At 42.2% G+C, this 13,157-nt stretch overlaps 1 protein-coding gene across 5 annotated transcripts in view; it reads right to left on the bottom strand.

The window, feature by feature from the left end:
* The window catches only part of cUnh2orf42 (chromosome Un C2orf42 homolog), a 45,087-nt gene that overhangs the window by 28,470 nt on the left and 3,460 nt on the right, over positions 1-13,157 (bottom strand). For all 5 annotated transcript variants that reach the window (XM_079524676.1, XM_079524677.1, XM_079524675.1 and 2 more), the window contains exons 2-3: positions 10,300-10,519; positions 9,555-9,751 (exon numbers count right to left, since the gene is read on the bottom strand). In XM_079524676.1, the coding sequence (XP_079380802.1) occupies positions 9,555-9,751; positions 10,300-10,475 (373 nt within the window). In that variant the 5' untranslated portion in view covers positions 10,476-10,519. The remainder of the gene's footprint in view (positions 1-9,554; positions 9,752-10,299; positions 10,520-13,157) is intronic.

Below are 13,157 nucleotides of genomic sequence, written 5' to 3'. Positions count from 1 at the left end.
CGACTGGACCTGTGGTCACCAACACAACATGTCACTGAACCACACAGACCACCTGCACCCCGACTGGACCTGTGGTCACCAACACAACATGTCACTGAATCACACAGACCACCTGCACCCCGACTGGACCTGTGGTCACCAACACAACATGTCACTGAATCACACAGACCACCTGCAGCCCGACTGGACCTGTGGTCACCAACACAACATGTCACTGTGTTGATTTCGTCGACTAAAACTAAGACGAAAGATGTTCGTCGACTACCTTTTTCCACTGACGAAAACTAAATGAAAACTAAGCTACGAAGACTAAAACTGAGACTAATGTAGCGTGGGACCTGGACGGATATGAACACAGATGGATTTTTGTTCATAACCAAATGAACACATTGGAGGCAGGGTACATAACCCCCCCCATGTTCTCCCTGACACTGCTGGACTGACTCTACTTACAAGAGAAAGGGGGGGGGGGGGGCTGAACCAGGACCCCTACGTAATGTGAGCTTTATTGCCCATTGGAATGCAGGCTACATAAGCATGCAGGATGCTGAGAGCAACCTCTCTAAGACTACACAATGAGACAATAAAGTTTGAATAAAACTGTTCACGTATTATGCCTTTGAACCACGAATATATATATATATATTTGTATACTATCTATTGGGGTTCAACCATATATATATATATTGTGTTGAATTAATGTGATGAGTGTATTATATATTATATATATAATTATATTCTGGCTTGCCTGACTTCTAATTTACATACGGCTGTACTGTTTGATATCTCCACATGTGGAAATTCATGCTGAGTGCAAATATTGAGTCAGATGTATTAATAGGAGCTCCCCAGAACCACTAGTGACGAGTTAGTATTTCATGTGCTTTATGGTTCATGGGTTAAGGGGACAGCCCCCTACAGCTCCACACACGTCCGGACCCTGCAGCTCCTTGCATGACAAGGAGCCAGTCTCCGCCTCTTCGGTATAAGCAGCCATGCTCAAGCAGCCATCTCTCTCTTAACTTCTACTGGGACGACGGAGGACCGCAGCAAACAAGGGAGGGTTGACGCCACGTCCCCCCCCACACGCACAGCTGTCCTCCTTCACTGACCAGGCCCTGGGTTGACTCTGTCCCCACCGCAGAAGTTCCAGTTTCTGGGTAAGACCTCAGCGCCACAGCGGCCGGTTCCCAGAGACCGTGAGGCAACCCAAAACTGACCAGACGACAGCTTCTCTCTCTACGAGACTCTCAGCGCCACCAAGCTGATCCCGACAAGGGAAACCGATGCCTGCACACAGCTGCCTCTGACGACTACTAAACCACTGCCCAGTGACATCCTTCTGGGCCTGCCATCCACCGCCCCTAGCCTCTGGCTAGCTCGACAGCACCATGGCCCAGCTACCACATGGTCACCGCTACAGACAATGGCTGCCATCCACTGCTGACCTCTACACACAGGCGAGCATATGTCACATGATAGATGGCAACTGAGTGTAGCAGGCTAGGGTAGATGTTATTTTGGAAGGTAGATCTGCTATTTTCGAAACCTCCCTTTTATTATTTCATGTTTCTTTTCCCTTTATTCGTTTCATGAGCTATCACTATTTACCTTTACCTGACCTTACTTTGATCAAAAGGTTTCATTTAAACCTGTGTCCATTTTTGGGATTGTTTGTACACATTTGATTTATTTTGTTATAATAAATTTATATGATTTTCATTAAGAAGTCGTTGTGTATTATATCTCAATATTTACAGTACAAGTACCGTTGGAATATTTATTGCAAGTCTGTCCAAGAATTCATGTTACATTACAGTGACGTGAGCAATATAATTATTATATTGTAATATTTTAATAATTAATATTCATAAATTATGAATATTGATATTTGAAATATTACGTCCTGACAGCTGTTATCCAGCTATATTACAGATGGTGCCCCGTTGCGAGGCAGACTCTTATTCCAACTGTACGTACTGTAAATTCTGAGATTAAAATTAATATTTTCCAAAAAAAATATATATATATATATATATATTTTTGGAAAAAGTTTGTTTTAAAATAACAATAATAATACAGGCCTAGTATTGTTGTTCTTATTTTCGTAATCGAGTTCAGTGATTTAAGTTGATCAATGTCTGGTTGGAAGTTAATTGTAGAATGATTCAAATCTAAAAACAGAATTTGAGTGAAAGCGTTTCAAAATAGGCACTATTCCAAAAATCCCTTTCTTTCCAACCCCTGAGGAAGTTAGAGAAGGCATGGTGTGTTAACAGTAGTTGTCAAAGTCATTTTTGTGGGGACTCCCCAAGTTATGATAATATATTAAATATTGTCATAATCATATCATATATCATATATGATCGACTCTGGATACACTGAGTCATCAAGCTTTGTTCAGGATTAGCGATCTAGACAAGCAAATGTGGCTATAGTGGCGTGAAACCATATGTCAAATATCCTCCATCTGACACATTGGATTCATAATATCTGTGTCAAATCGAGTAGATCTTGACATTATTTGGAAGCCCTCTCCATAACTAGAGGACGTTTTTGAAATACAGCTTTGTTTCACTTCCTGTAGAGTAAAAAGTGTTATAGGTCTATCACTAATTCTCAAGTGTAACTATAACTACTATTTACCAATAGTCATAACTGCATACTGTTGGTTAAATAGAAGTGAAACTGTGACACTCAGGTTAGTGATTGGACGTAAGCAGCTTGTCATAAGTTTGTTTTCCTTTTGTAGCCTATTAGTGACACAGTAGCAGTTGGTGTGAAATTTTGCTGGAGCAAAATTCTGCACAGATCAGCAGTCTGGTTATGTTTTGGTTTTAATTCCTGCCTCACATTATAAGACCTTGGCCTCTGGCTCCAAGCAAGCTAGGGTTTTTGATTGAGGTGTTTATTGAAACTAAATGTGTACCATGTTGTTGGTTTGTATTTAACTTGGCCAAATGGTTAAAGTTAAACATCTCTCTGCCTAGGGTGAGAGAGGAAGTTTGTGTGCACTGTGTGTGTTTGACCGGAACCATTTTAGATTTTTGGCCCTCACACACACACCCACACACACACACACACACACAACACACAACCCCCTTTGAAGATTTGTTATCAATCATTGAAAAGGGGGGTGAGTGTTGTAAACCTTTTGGGGTAGTCCATCCTGGTTCCAGGCCATAAACCCAGGCAGGATTAGCTGAGTCAACAACCAGTTGACACCAACCCCATTTAGTTTTGGCCTCCAGAGCCACACGGCAGACCTGACCCCCACCTATTTTTCTTCATCCCTTCAAATCGAAGAGGAAGAAGGGGGGGTTCTGGGCCTGTTCCCCTGTGTTGGGCCATGCAGACAGAGAGAGACAAACTCCTATCACCAATTTTGCAGAATGTATACTAGTAGTTTATTTCTAAACTCTCTCCTGGCTGTGAAAGTCTTTGTCTTGTACCAAATTGTGAGAGATTCACTTCAGTGGCAAATGTGTTCTTGTTAACCTCAAAATAATTATAATGCTATCCAACTTAGTTCCATTATGATCTAGACTTAAGCTTTAATTCATTTTGGCAGAACAGATTGGTTACAATCAGTTCAGAATCCTAGAAGTTATTATTTAATTTCCAGGGAAACAACCGAATATTATTTTAAACTTGTTCGAACTATCAAAGTTCACCTACAAAGTATTTTCAACTTAATTTTAAGTAGACCAAACACACTTCTAGTTCCCTTAGTCACGATTATATACTGACAAGTGGTACATTATAACTATTTTTGCCAGCCGAAGAGAAATCTCATAATTTTTTTTTCCAGTGACTATCTCTCAGCAGTCCTTGTCTCAAAAATTGCTCAAATATGCTGCATAACATGGCATATGTGGTAGCACAAGCAATAAGAGGGCTAAATTTTGATCCCAAACTGAAAAATACTTTTCGATTTGATTGTGATACAGACATGTGTCAACTGATTACACCGTTATCAACAGCTAAGAGTCAAAAGATCGAACTGCTGAGAGATGTTTTAAAACAGGAAAATGTGACAATGCAAAGATATGGTGATTTGACTCAAATCTGTAAACTACAGAGTTCTGTCATAGATTTGCAAGACAGGATTGCATGCCTGGAGAGTCGTAAATGTACCGCTAATGATGATATGGTTAAATGTTTTCAGGACCTCCTGACCGAGGTCAGAGGTCGAACTCAGGCACGCAATGGTCAGCTTTGCTGTGGACCTGTGGAGCAGACCCAGTTGGGGGTTAATCAGTCAAAAGTAATCTCAGAATTGAATTCTAATGTGAACAAACTAAATATAGAAATCGATCAATTACGGAACACTGTGGCTTCACAGGACGCTAGCCTTAATTTTAGCGTACAGCATATTTCAATGCTGCAAGCTAAAATAGACCAAATTGACGAAAATGAGTGGGAAAACCACAGGACGTGCAATGACACATCCCCTCTCATTAGCAGTCAACAAGGAGGGGGGGGGCTGGATCCTGTTTCCTCCCCAACCTCCTATGTGCCTGATACTAAACTTTTAACCCCTTTCTCAACACGGCCAAAGCGACCCCAGGTCAGCCAATATCCTTATCGGTCCGGGGTTGTGACCCGGTCAACTGGTGGTCAGACTCCAGATTTGGTCAGAGCACAATATGGTGTAGGCATGGTGGAGGTGATGTCACCTCCACCATCAAATCAAGTAGATCCTGACCTTAACACACAGGCACATGCTAAGACCCTGGGGGATGATGTCCTGTGGAAAATCTCTAAACATATAGACCATTTTTACCCACAGGCTTCAGGCAATACAGATTCCCAAGCATACCTGGACTGTATTGTTGACAGTTTACGTTCGTATGAACCAGTCACGGTGGAAACAAAGGTGAATCTCATCCGTTTAACCTCAAGCCGCGAAGTTGCCTCCTGCCTTAGGCGGCAGGCAAGTCAAACACTACTAGACTGGCATTCTGTCTGTCAGGCAATAATCGGGGAGTTTGACCACGATGTTGCCAAAAGTGGGCTGATTTCGGCCATGGCGGTTAAACAGCATGAGCAGGAAGATGTTAGGGTATTTTATAAACGTTTAATGAAAGCATTTTTCGGCAGTAAAAATAGCCCAAAGATGGAGGAAGATGTACATTTCAAGGCGTTGTTCCTAAATAATTTACTTCCCTCTGTTACAAAACACTTCCCTCTCGGAATCAATTCTGAGAAAATACGTGCCGTTGTTTTGCGATCCTTGGCAAAGGAAGCGTTTGACAGAGAATGCCATGAAGCATCTTATGTAACTGTCAGCACCCAAATCGATGACTGTCTCCCCGAAAGTCATCAGAGCCCTGTGTTGGTAAAGAATTCCCCAAAGGAATCTCGTAGACAAAAGAAATCCCGCATCTACGCTGCCAGACAGGTTTCAAGCCCCACTGATAATGACTGGAGAAAATCTATGAGGGATTATACACCTTGATAATTCTAAACAACACGGTGGTTATTTCTTTGTACGTGAATGTTTCAGACGACCACTACACTATATAGTTTGTGTCATTTGAAACATTCGGGGGGATACAGTGTTACACCTGTAGTTTGCAGTAATTATATACATCTGTTTGTACACTTTGTGTCACGTATGTCTCATAACAGTTTGAGATGTTTATACACAGGCAACACGTTTGCATGTATATAAACGAGTGTATAAGATACGGCAACATAAACTTTTTTAGTCACTCCATGATGATGAACATTATCTGTGTGCCTTGATCATTATTTGTTTTACTAACCATAGGTGAGGTAACAGCATGTATTAACTACACTGTAGCTCCACCCACATTGGTTGTGATTTTGCCCCATCAAAGGTGATTTAAACTGATAAGTAATATATCAAGGAATATGTTTGACAGACAAGGGCCAACCATGGTTGACCTTTGTCCATCGCAGATGACAGCTGTTAATACTGCTGGCCGACTTCACAGGGATTCGTGCACTGTACAAAGCTTAGTGGTATTTTGTTTTAAGCATATAAGTTGTGAGTGAATCAGGAGCTTTGATTCCTCGCCCCTGATCAGGGTGGGGATGGTAGGGGCTCTGTATGCCACTTTTACAACTGTGACATGAGTCCCTCTTTTCACAGGATAACAGAGTCATGAACTGTTGATCTGTAGTGATAGGAGGAACAATGGCTGTAATGCTTAAAACACTATACCAATTTGCTAGGGACAGTAACCCACATGTGCATGTCCAATTTGTGAATCTAAGGCCATCATTTTTGTCAATTACAACTATATAGAAATGATGTCTCCACACACACACTTCATCATTTCGGTGACTAGGAGAGATGCCTACTATTATAGGTCTAAAGCCTACAGCAAACCTTTGACGTAGCTAGACCCAATCAAACCCAATCTAACCGGTAGCTAAACTACACGTGACTACTTCACGTCAGTTAGAGTGAACTCACTGCTTAAATTAAACTATGGTAAACAAAAACAGATCTTAGAAAGAAGTGCTCTGATAAAAAGGCATGACAAATGCTAACACATCACTCCTCCAATTATAGCCTACATTATAATAGGAGTTTTCTAAACAGTCTCAGCTCTATTTGAGATTACCTGTATGTTACCTGTGTTTTCTTTGTTTTGAATTGTTGTTCAACAAATCAGTTTGTACTAGAGTTAATCAATCTATTCACGTCACAGTGAGTAGAACAAGTATGCTTTCTTTCCACATAGTAAACAAAACATACAGTAATTTATGTGCATTTTTAGGAGTTTTTCCTTTTGTGTTTTTGGCCTTATTCCTTCAATTTTGTGTAGACTTGTTTTGTGTTTAACTTGAAGCCTCTGACTATAGAGCCACGGCCTATAAGAGAACTTTCTTTCAAGAAGTCCAGAGTTATACAGTCACCAGAACAGTTTAGCAGATAAGAAGTTGCCATTTAATCATGCGATGTATATGCTCTGTGTACTCTGTGTTCATCCTCTCACTTTTTACTTTTGCCCTCAAAGATCAAGGACTCAACGTGTCGTTTCGTCATGATACTGAGGACAAAGGGGGGACATGTAGCGTGGGACCTGGACGGATATGAACACAGATGGATTTTTGTTCATAACCAAATGAACACATTGGAGGCAGGGTACATAACCCCCCCCATGTTCTCCCTGACACTGCTGGACTGACTCTACTTACAAGAGAAAGGGGGGGGGGGGGGCTGAACCAGGACCCCTACGTAATGTGAGCTTTATTGCCCATTGGAATGCAGGCTACATAAGCATGCAGGATGCTGAGAGCAACCTCTCTAAGACTACACAATGAGACAATAAAGTTTGAATAAAACTGTTCACGTATTATGCCTTTGAACCACGAATATATATATATATATTTGTATACTATCTATTGGGGTTCAACCATATATATATATATTGTGTTGAATTAATGTGATGAGTGTATTATATATTATATATATAATTATATTCTGGCTTGCCTGACTTCTAATTTACATACGGCTGTACTGTTTGATATCTCCACATGTGGAAATTCATGCTGAGTGCAAATATTGAGTCAGATGTATTAATAGGAGCTCCCCAGAACCACTAGTGACGAGTTAGTATTTCATGTGCTTTATGGTTCATGGGTTAAGGGGACAGCCCCCTACAGCTCCACACACGTCCGGACCCTGCAGCTCCTTGCATGACAAGGAGCCAGTCTCCGCCTCTTCGGTATAAGCAGCCATGCTCAAGCAGCCATCTCTCTCTTAACTTCTACTGGGACGACGGAGGACCGCAGCAAACAAGGGAGGGTTGACGCCACGTCCCCCCCCACACGCACAGCTGTCCTCCTTCACTGACCAGGCCCTGGGTTGACTCTGTCCCCACCGCAGAAGTTCCAGTTTCTGGGTAAGACCTCAGCGCCACAGCGGCCGGTTCCCAGAGACCGTGAGGCAACCCAAAACTGACCAGACGACAGCTTCTCTCTCTACGAGACTCTCAGCGCCACCAAGCTGATCCCGACAAGGGAAACCGATGCCTGCACACAGCTGCCTCTGACGACTACTAAACCACTGCCCAGTGACATCCTTCTGGGCCTGCCATCCACCGCCCCTAGCCTCTGGCTAGCTCGACAGCACCATGGCCCAGCTACCACATGGTCACCGCTACAGACAATGGCTGCCATCCACTGCTGACCTCTACACACAGGCGAGCATATGTCACATGATAGATGGCAACTGAGTGTAGCAGGCTAGGGTAGATGTTATTTTGGAAGGTAGATCTGCTATTTTCGAAACCTCCCTTTTATTATTTCATGTTTCTTTTCCCTTTATTCGTTTCATGAGCTATCACTATTTACCTTTACCTGACCTTACTTTGATCAAAAGGTTTCATTTAAACCTGTGTCCATTTTTGGGATTGTTTGTACACATTTGATTTATTTTGTTATAATAAATTTATATGATTTTCATTAAGAAGTCGTTGTGTATTATATCTCAATATTTACAGTACAAGTACCGTTGGAATATTTATTGCAAGTCTGTCCAAGAATTCATGTTACATTACAGTGACGTGAGCAATATAATTATTATATTGTAATATTTTAATAATTAATATTCATAAATTATGAATATTGATATTTGAAATATTACGTCCTGACAGCTGTTATCCAGCTATATTACACTAAATATACTGACAATTTCGTCAACAAATAAAAGACTAAATGTTAGGAAGGGACTAGTGGACAAGAGATCCAGTATAAGTCATTTTACACTTGGTTGCATGCTGAAAATAGCAGATCTACAAGCTCACAACACGTCGCAGCTTGTAGATCGGCTATTTTCAGCAAGTGAAAAAAACAGTCATTACGACGGCATCAGGGCCCGCCAAAATACATTTTGTTCGACTAAATCAACTGAAGATTTAGTCGACTAAAACTAGACTAACACTAAAACATTCCAGGTGACTAAAATGTGACTAAAACTAAATTAAAACTATTCAAGAGACTATGACTAAAACTGAAATCAAAATTTGCTGCCAAAAACAACACGGCCACCTGCACCCTGCCTGGACCTGTCGTCACCGACAACACAATTGTCACTGAACCTCACAGAACACACTCACTCCCAATCTTCCGTCGTATTCTGAAAACCCCACCTTTTCAGACTTTTCAAACTGTCATGATTTAGAAGACATTTTGTAGAATCTGATCTCAGGTCGAAAATAGGTTAACCCATTCTGGATATACGGGAACCCCTTTTGGTGTTTTAACTAAGCATTATGTTGTACTTTAGCTATTGAAAAATAGCAGATCTACAAGCTCAAAGCAATAGGTCTGCTATGTTTGAAATATCGTGAAAATGTGGCGCAAAGTTTTTAACTAAAATCTTTGCTTCTGGGGGGGGGGGGGGGGTCCCTGGAACAACATCTTTTCAGATGGATGTCGGCGGCCAATTACATATATCTGTTGGGGGTCCTTGACATGAACATTTTGAGAACGACTGACATAGAAACATAGGGTTTTTCAAGAAAACTGTCAGGATTTAGAAGACATAACCTAAATAGGTTAAACAGGCTTACCGGAGCCGCTGTGCGCCGCCGTCTCCTCTCCATCGCCACCTCCTCCTCCATCGATCACCACCTTCACCACGTCTATGGAAGACTTCCTGTTGGCCCTGCCCCCCGCCGAGCTGCGGCCGTCCCTGAGGACGACGCCACACGCCTTGTTCTTACAGCTCAGCCCTCTGGTGCCGTTGTAGATGCCACACTGGGGACACCTAGTGGTGGGTGGATAATATGGGGGTGCAGATAATTTCGTCAACAAACAAAAACTAGACTAAAATGTTAGGAAGGGACTAGTGGACAAGAGATCCAGTATAAGTCATTTTACAATTAGTTGCATGCTGAAAATAGCAGATCTACAAGCTCACAACGCAGCTTGTAGATCGGCTAGTTTCATTACGACGGCATCAAGGCACCAAGGCTCCGCCAAAACACATTTTGTTCGACTAAATCAACGGTAGATTTAGTCGACTAAATCGACTAAAACTACACTAAACACTAAAACATTCCAGGGTGACTAAAATGTGAACTAAAACTAAATTAGAACTATTCAAGAGACTAATGACTAAAACTAAAACTCAAAATGTGCTTCCGTAAACATCACTGCTACCTGCCTTCCTTCCGTACCTGCGGATGCCGCGCAGCGTGGCCTTGCCCAGGTTGGACAGGAAGGCCGGCGTGGTGGTGTTACCTACCTGCGGATGCCGCGCAGCGTGGCCTTGCCCAGGTTGGACAGGAAGGCCGGCGTGGTGGTGTTACCTACCTGCGGATGCCGCGCAGCGTGGCCTTGCCCAGGTTGGACAGGAAGGCCGGCGTGGTGGTGTTACCGCCGGGGTGCGTTGGTTTTCTGTACTCCCGGTTCGCCGCGGACGCCATGATGCTGGGTGCCGGGTGCGCTTGTTTTCGACAGCCTCGGCTCTGTGTTGTTGTCGACGCCATGCTGGGGGATGTTGGGTGGAGTTTTAACCCTTGAGCACTCGTTGCTGTGGAGGATATGGAGACCAATGGTTGGCGTTAAAAGGTAAAATAATTTAAGAAATAATTCTCCAGATGACAGAGATGTGACAGTTTAAGCCTTTTTTTGACCAGTGATCCTCGAGGGGGTTCTAGGTGGTCCCCAGCTAAATGATGGATAGTTGGCAACCAAATGGACCTCTTGAGAGGGTAACATTTACCATTTGGTTTCGTTTTACTCTATCAAGAGTTCAATTAAATGTAATTAATTTACAAGAAGTCTACACATTTAGAGAATGTAGAAGAATTGTTATATTGATCAACGTTCACCTGTTGTCTCTCCTAATGGTACCAACATCAATACAGCCTGTTGTCTCTCCTAATGGTACCAACATCAATACAGCCTGTTGTCTCTCCTAATGGTACCACCGTACCAACATCAATACAGCCTGTTGTCTCTCCTAATGGTACCAACATCAATACAGCCTGTTGTCTCTCCTAATGGTACCAACATCAATACAGCCTGTTGTCTCTCCTAATGGTACCAACATCAATACAGCCTGTTGTCTCTCCTAATGGTACCAACATCAATACAGCCTGTTGTCTCTCCTAATGGTACCAACATCAATACAGCCTGTTATCTCTCCTAATGGTACCAACATCAATACAGCCTGTTGTCTCTCCTAATGGTACCAACATCAATACAGCCTGTTGTCTCTCCTAATGGTACCAACATCAATACAGCCTGTCGTCTCTCCTAATGGTACCAACATCAATACAGCCTGTTGTCTCTCCTAATGGTACCAACATCAATACAGCCTGTTGTCTCTCCTAATGGTACCAACATCAATACAACCTGTTGTCTCTCCTAATGGTACCAACATCAATACAGTCTGTTGTCTCTCCTAATGGTACCAACATCAATACAGCCTGTTGTCTCTCCTAATGGTACCAACATCATGTTATCTCTCCTAATGGTACCAACATCAATACAGCCTGTTATCTCTCCTAATGGTACCAACATCAATACAGCCTGTTGTCTCTCCTAATGGTACCAACATCAATACAGCCTGTTATCTCTCCTAATGGTACCAACATCAATACAGCCTGTTGTCTCTCCTAATGGTACCAACATCAATACAGCCTGTTATCTCTCCTAATGGTACCAACATCAATACAGCCTGTTGTCTCTCCTAATGGTACCAACATCAATACAGCCTGTTGTCTCTCCTAATGGTACCAACATCAATACACCATGGAATTGTGGACAAAATGTTTTTCAGACGAAAACTAAATGGAAACTAAATAAACTCGGATATGATGACTAAAACTAAGACTAAATATACTGACAATTTCGTCAACAAATAAAAACTAGACTAAAATGTTAGGAAGGGACTAGTAGACAAGAGATCCAGTATAAGTCATTTTACAATTGGTTGCATGCTGAAAATAGACGATCTACACACGCTGCGATGCGTTGTGGGCTTGTAGATCGGCTATTGACATTGACAATGAATGGACAATTTTGGACAAAAAAAATATTTTTGACAAATGGACAATTTTACGCCATAGTGTCGATTTTATCATGATGATGTTGTATGATGATAAGAGTGCCCCTCACTTCACACAGGTGTGATTTTTGTCCATTTTGGACTGATGAAAAAAAGCCTTCTAAATCCTGACAGTTTTCTGAAAACCCCATGTTTCTATGTCAGTGGTGCTCAACCTTTTTCATGTCAAGGACCCCCAGAATTATCTGTATTTGGCTGCAGACCCCCATCTGAAAATATGTTGTTCCAGGGACCCTCCCAGAAGCAAAGATTTGAGCTAAAAACGTTATATAAAGAATATTTATTCAAAGATTTGCGCCACATTTTCATGATTTTTCAAAAATAGCAGATCTACAAGCCCACTCGATGCCTGCGCTATGAGCTTGTAGATCTGCTATTTTCAATAGCTAGAGTATAACATAATGCTTTAAACACCAAAAGGGGTTCCCGCCCAGAATGGGGATAATTGGAGTAAAACGTAGGTGATCCAGAGCTATAATGTCTTTAGAGCTATGGACCAGAGCTCAAAGCCTTTAGAGCTATGGTCCAGAGCTGGAGTAGCAGTAAATAAAAGTACTGAAAATTGGAATTACTTCAGTAAAGTAAAATAGTACAATTAGTACTCGAGTATAAATGCACTTTAGTTACTTTACACCAGGGGTTCTCAACGTTTTTGGCTGGGGACCCCCGGACATGCTTTGGCCATGTCTCGGGACCAGGGACGAATAGTTTTCATAATCCTCATGGGGGCCCGTGCCGTTTTCGTTTCACACTAAACTCAAGCGTTTAGGTTCTAAACATTTATTTGTAACACTTTTTAAACGTGTCACAGTGTTTAGTTTATAAACAGAAGAGCATGTTTAAATGCCATGATTGCAGGCTAGTCCTGTCCGCCTCAGCAGGTTCTGTGTTTTGTTGTTGGGACGGCGGAAGGTTTCAACGGCAGGCTGGCAGCCAGGGTGTTCTTGCTGGTGGTGGTTTCATTGTGAACAAGTAGCCTAAGGGGCAATTCACACTATGGTCCCGGGTTCGGACTCGGGACCACTTGTCAGATGTTGTGGTAATGTGAATGATGCGTACCGTTCCCGGGAGCGGATCTCCCAACCAATCGTTCCAA

This window comes from Electrona antarctica (assembly GCF_951216825.1).
Source record: "Electrona antarctica genome assembly, chromosome: 16".
In the NCBI taxonomy this organism is placed as follows: Eukaryota; Metazoa; Chordata; class Actinopteri; order Myctophiformes; family Myctophidae; genus Electrona; species Electrona antarctica.
Note: the sequence above shows the minus strand (reverse complement) of the source record. Positions and strands in the feature narration are given on the sequence as shown.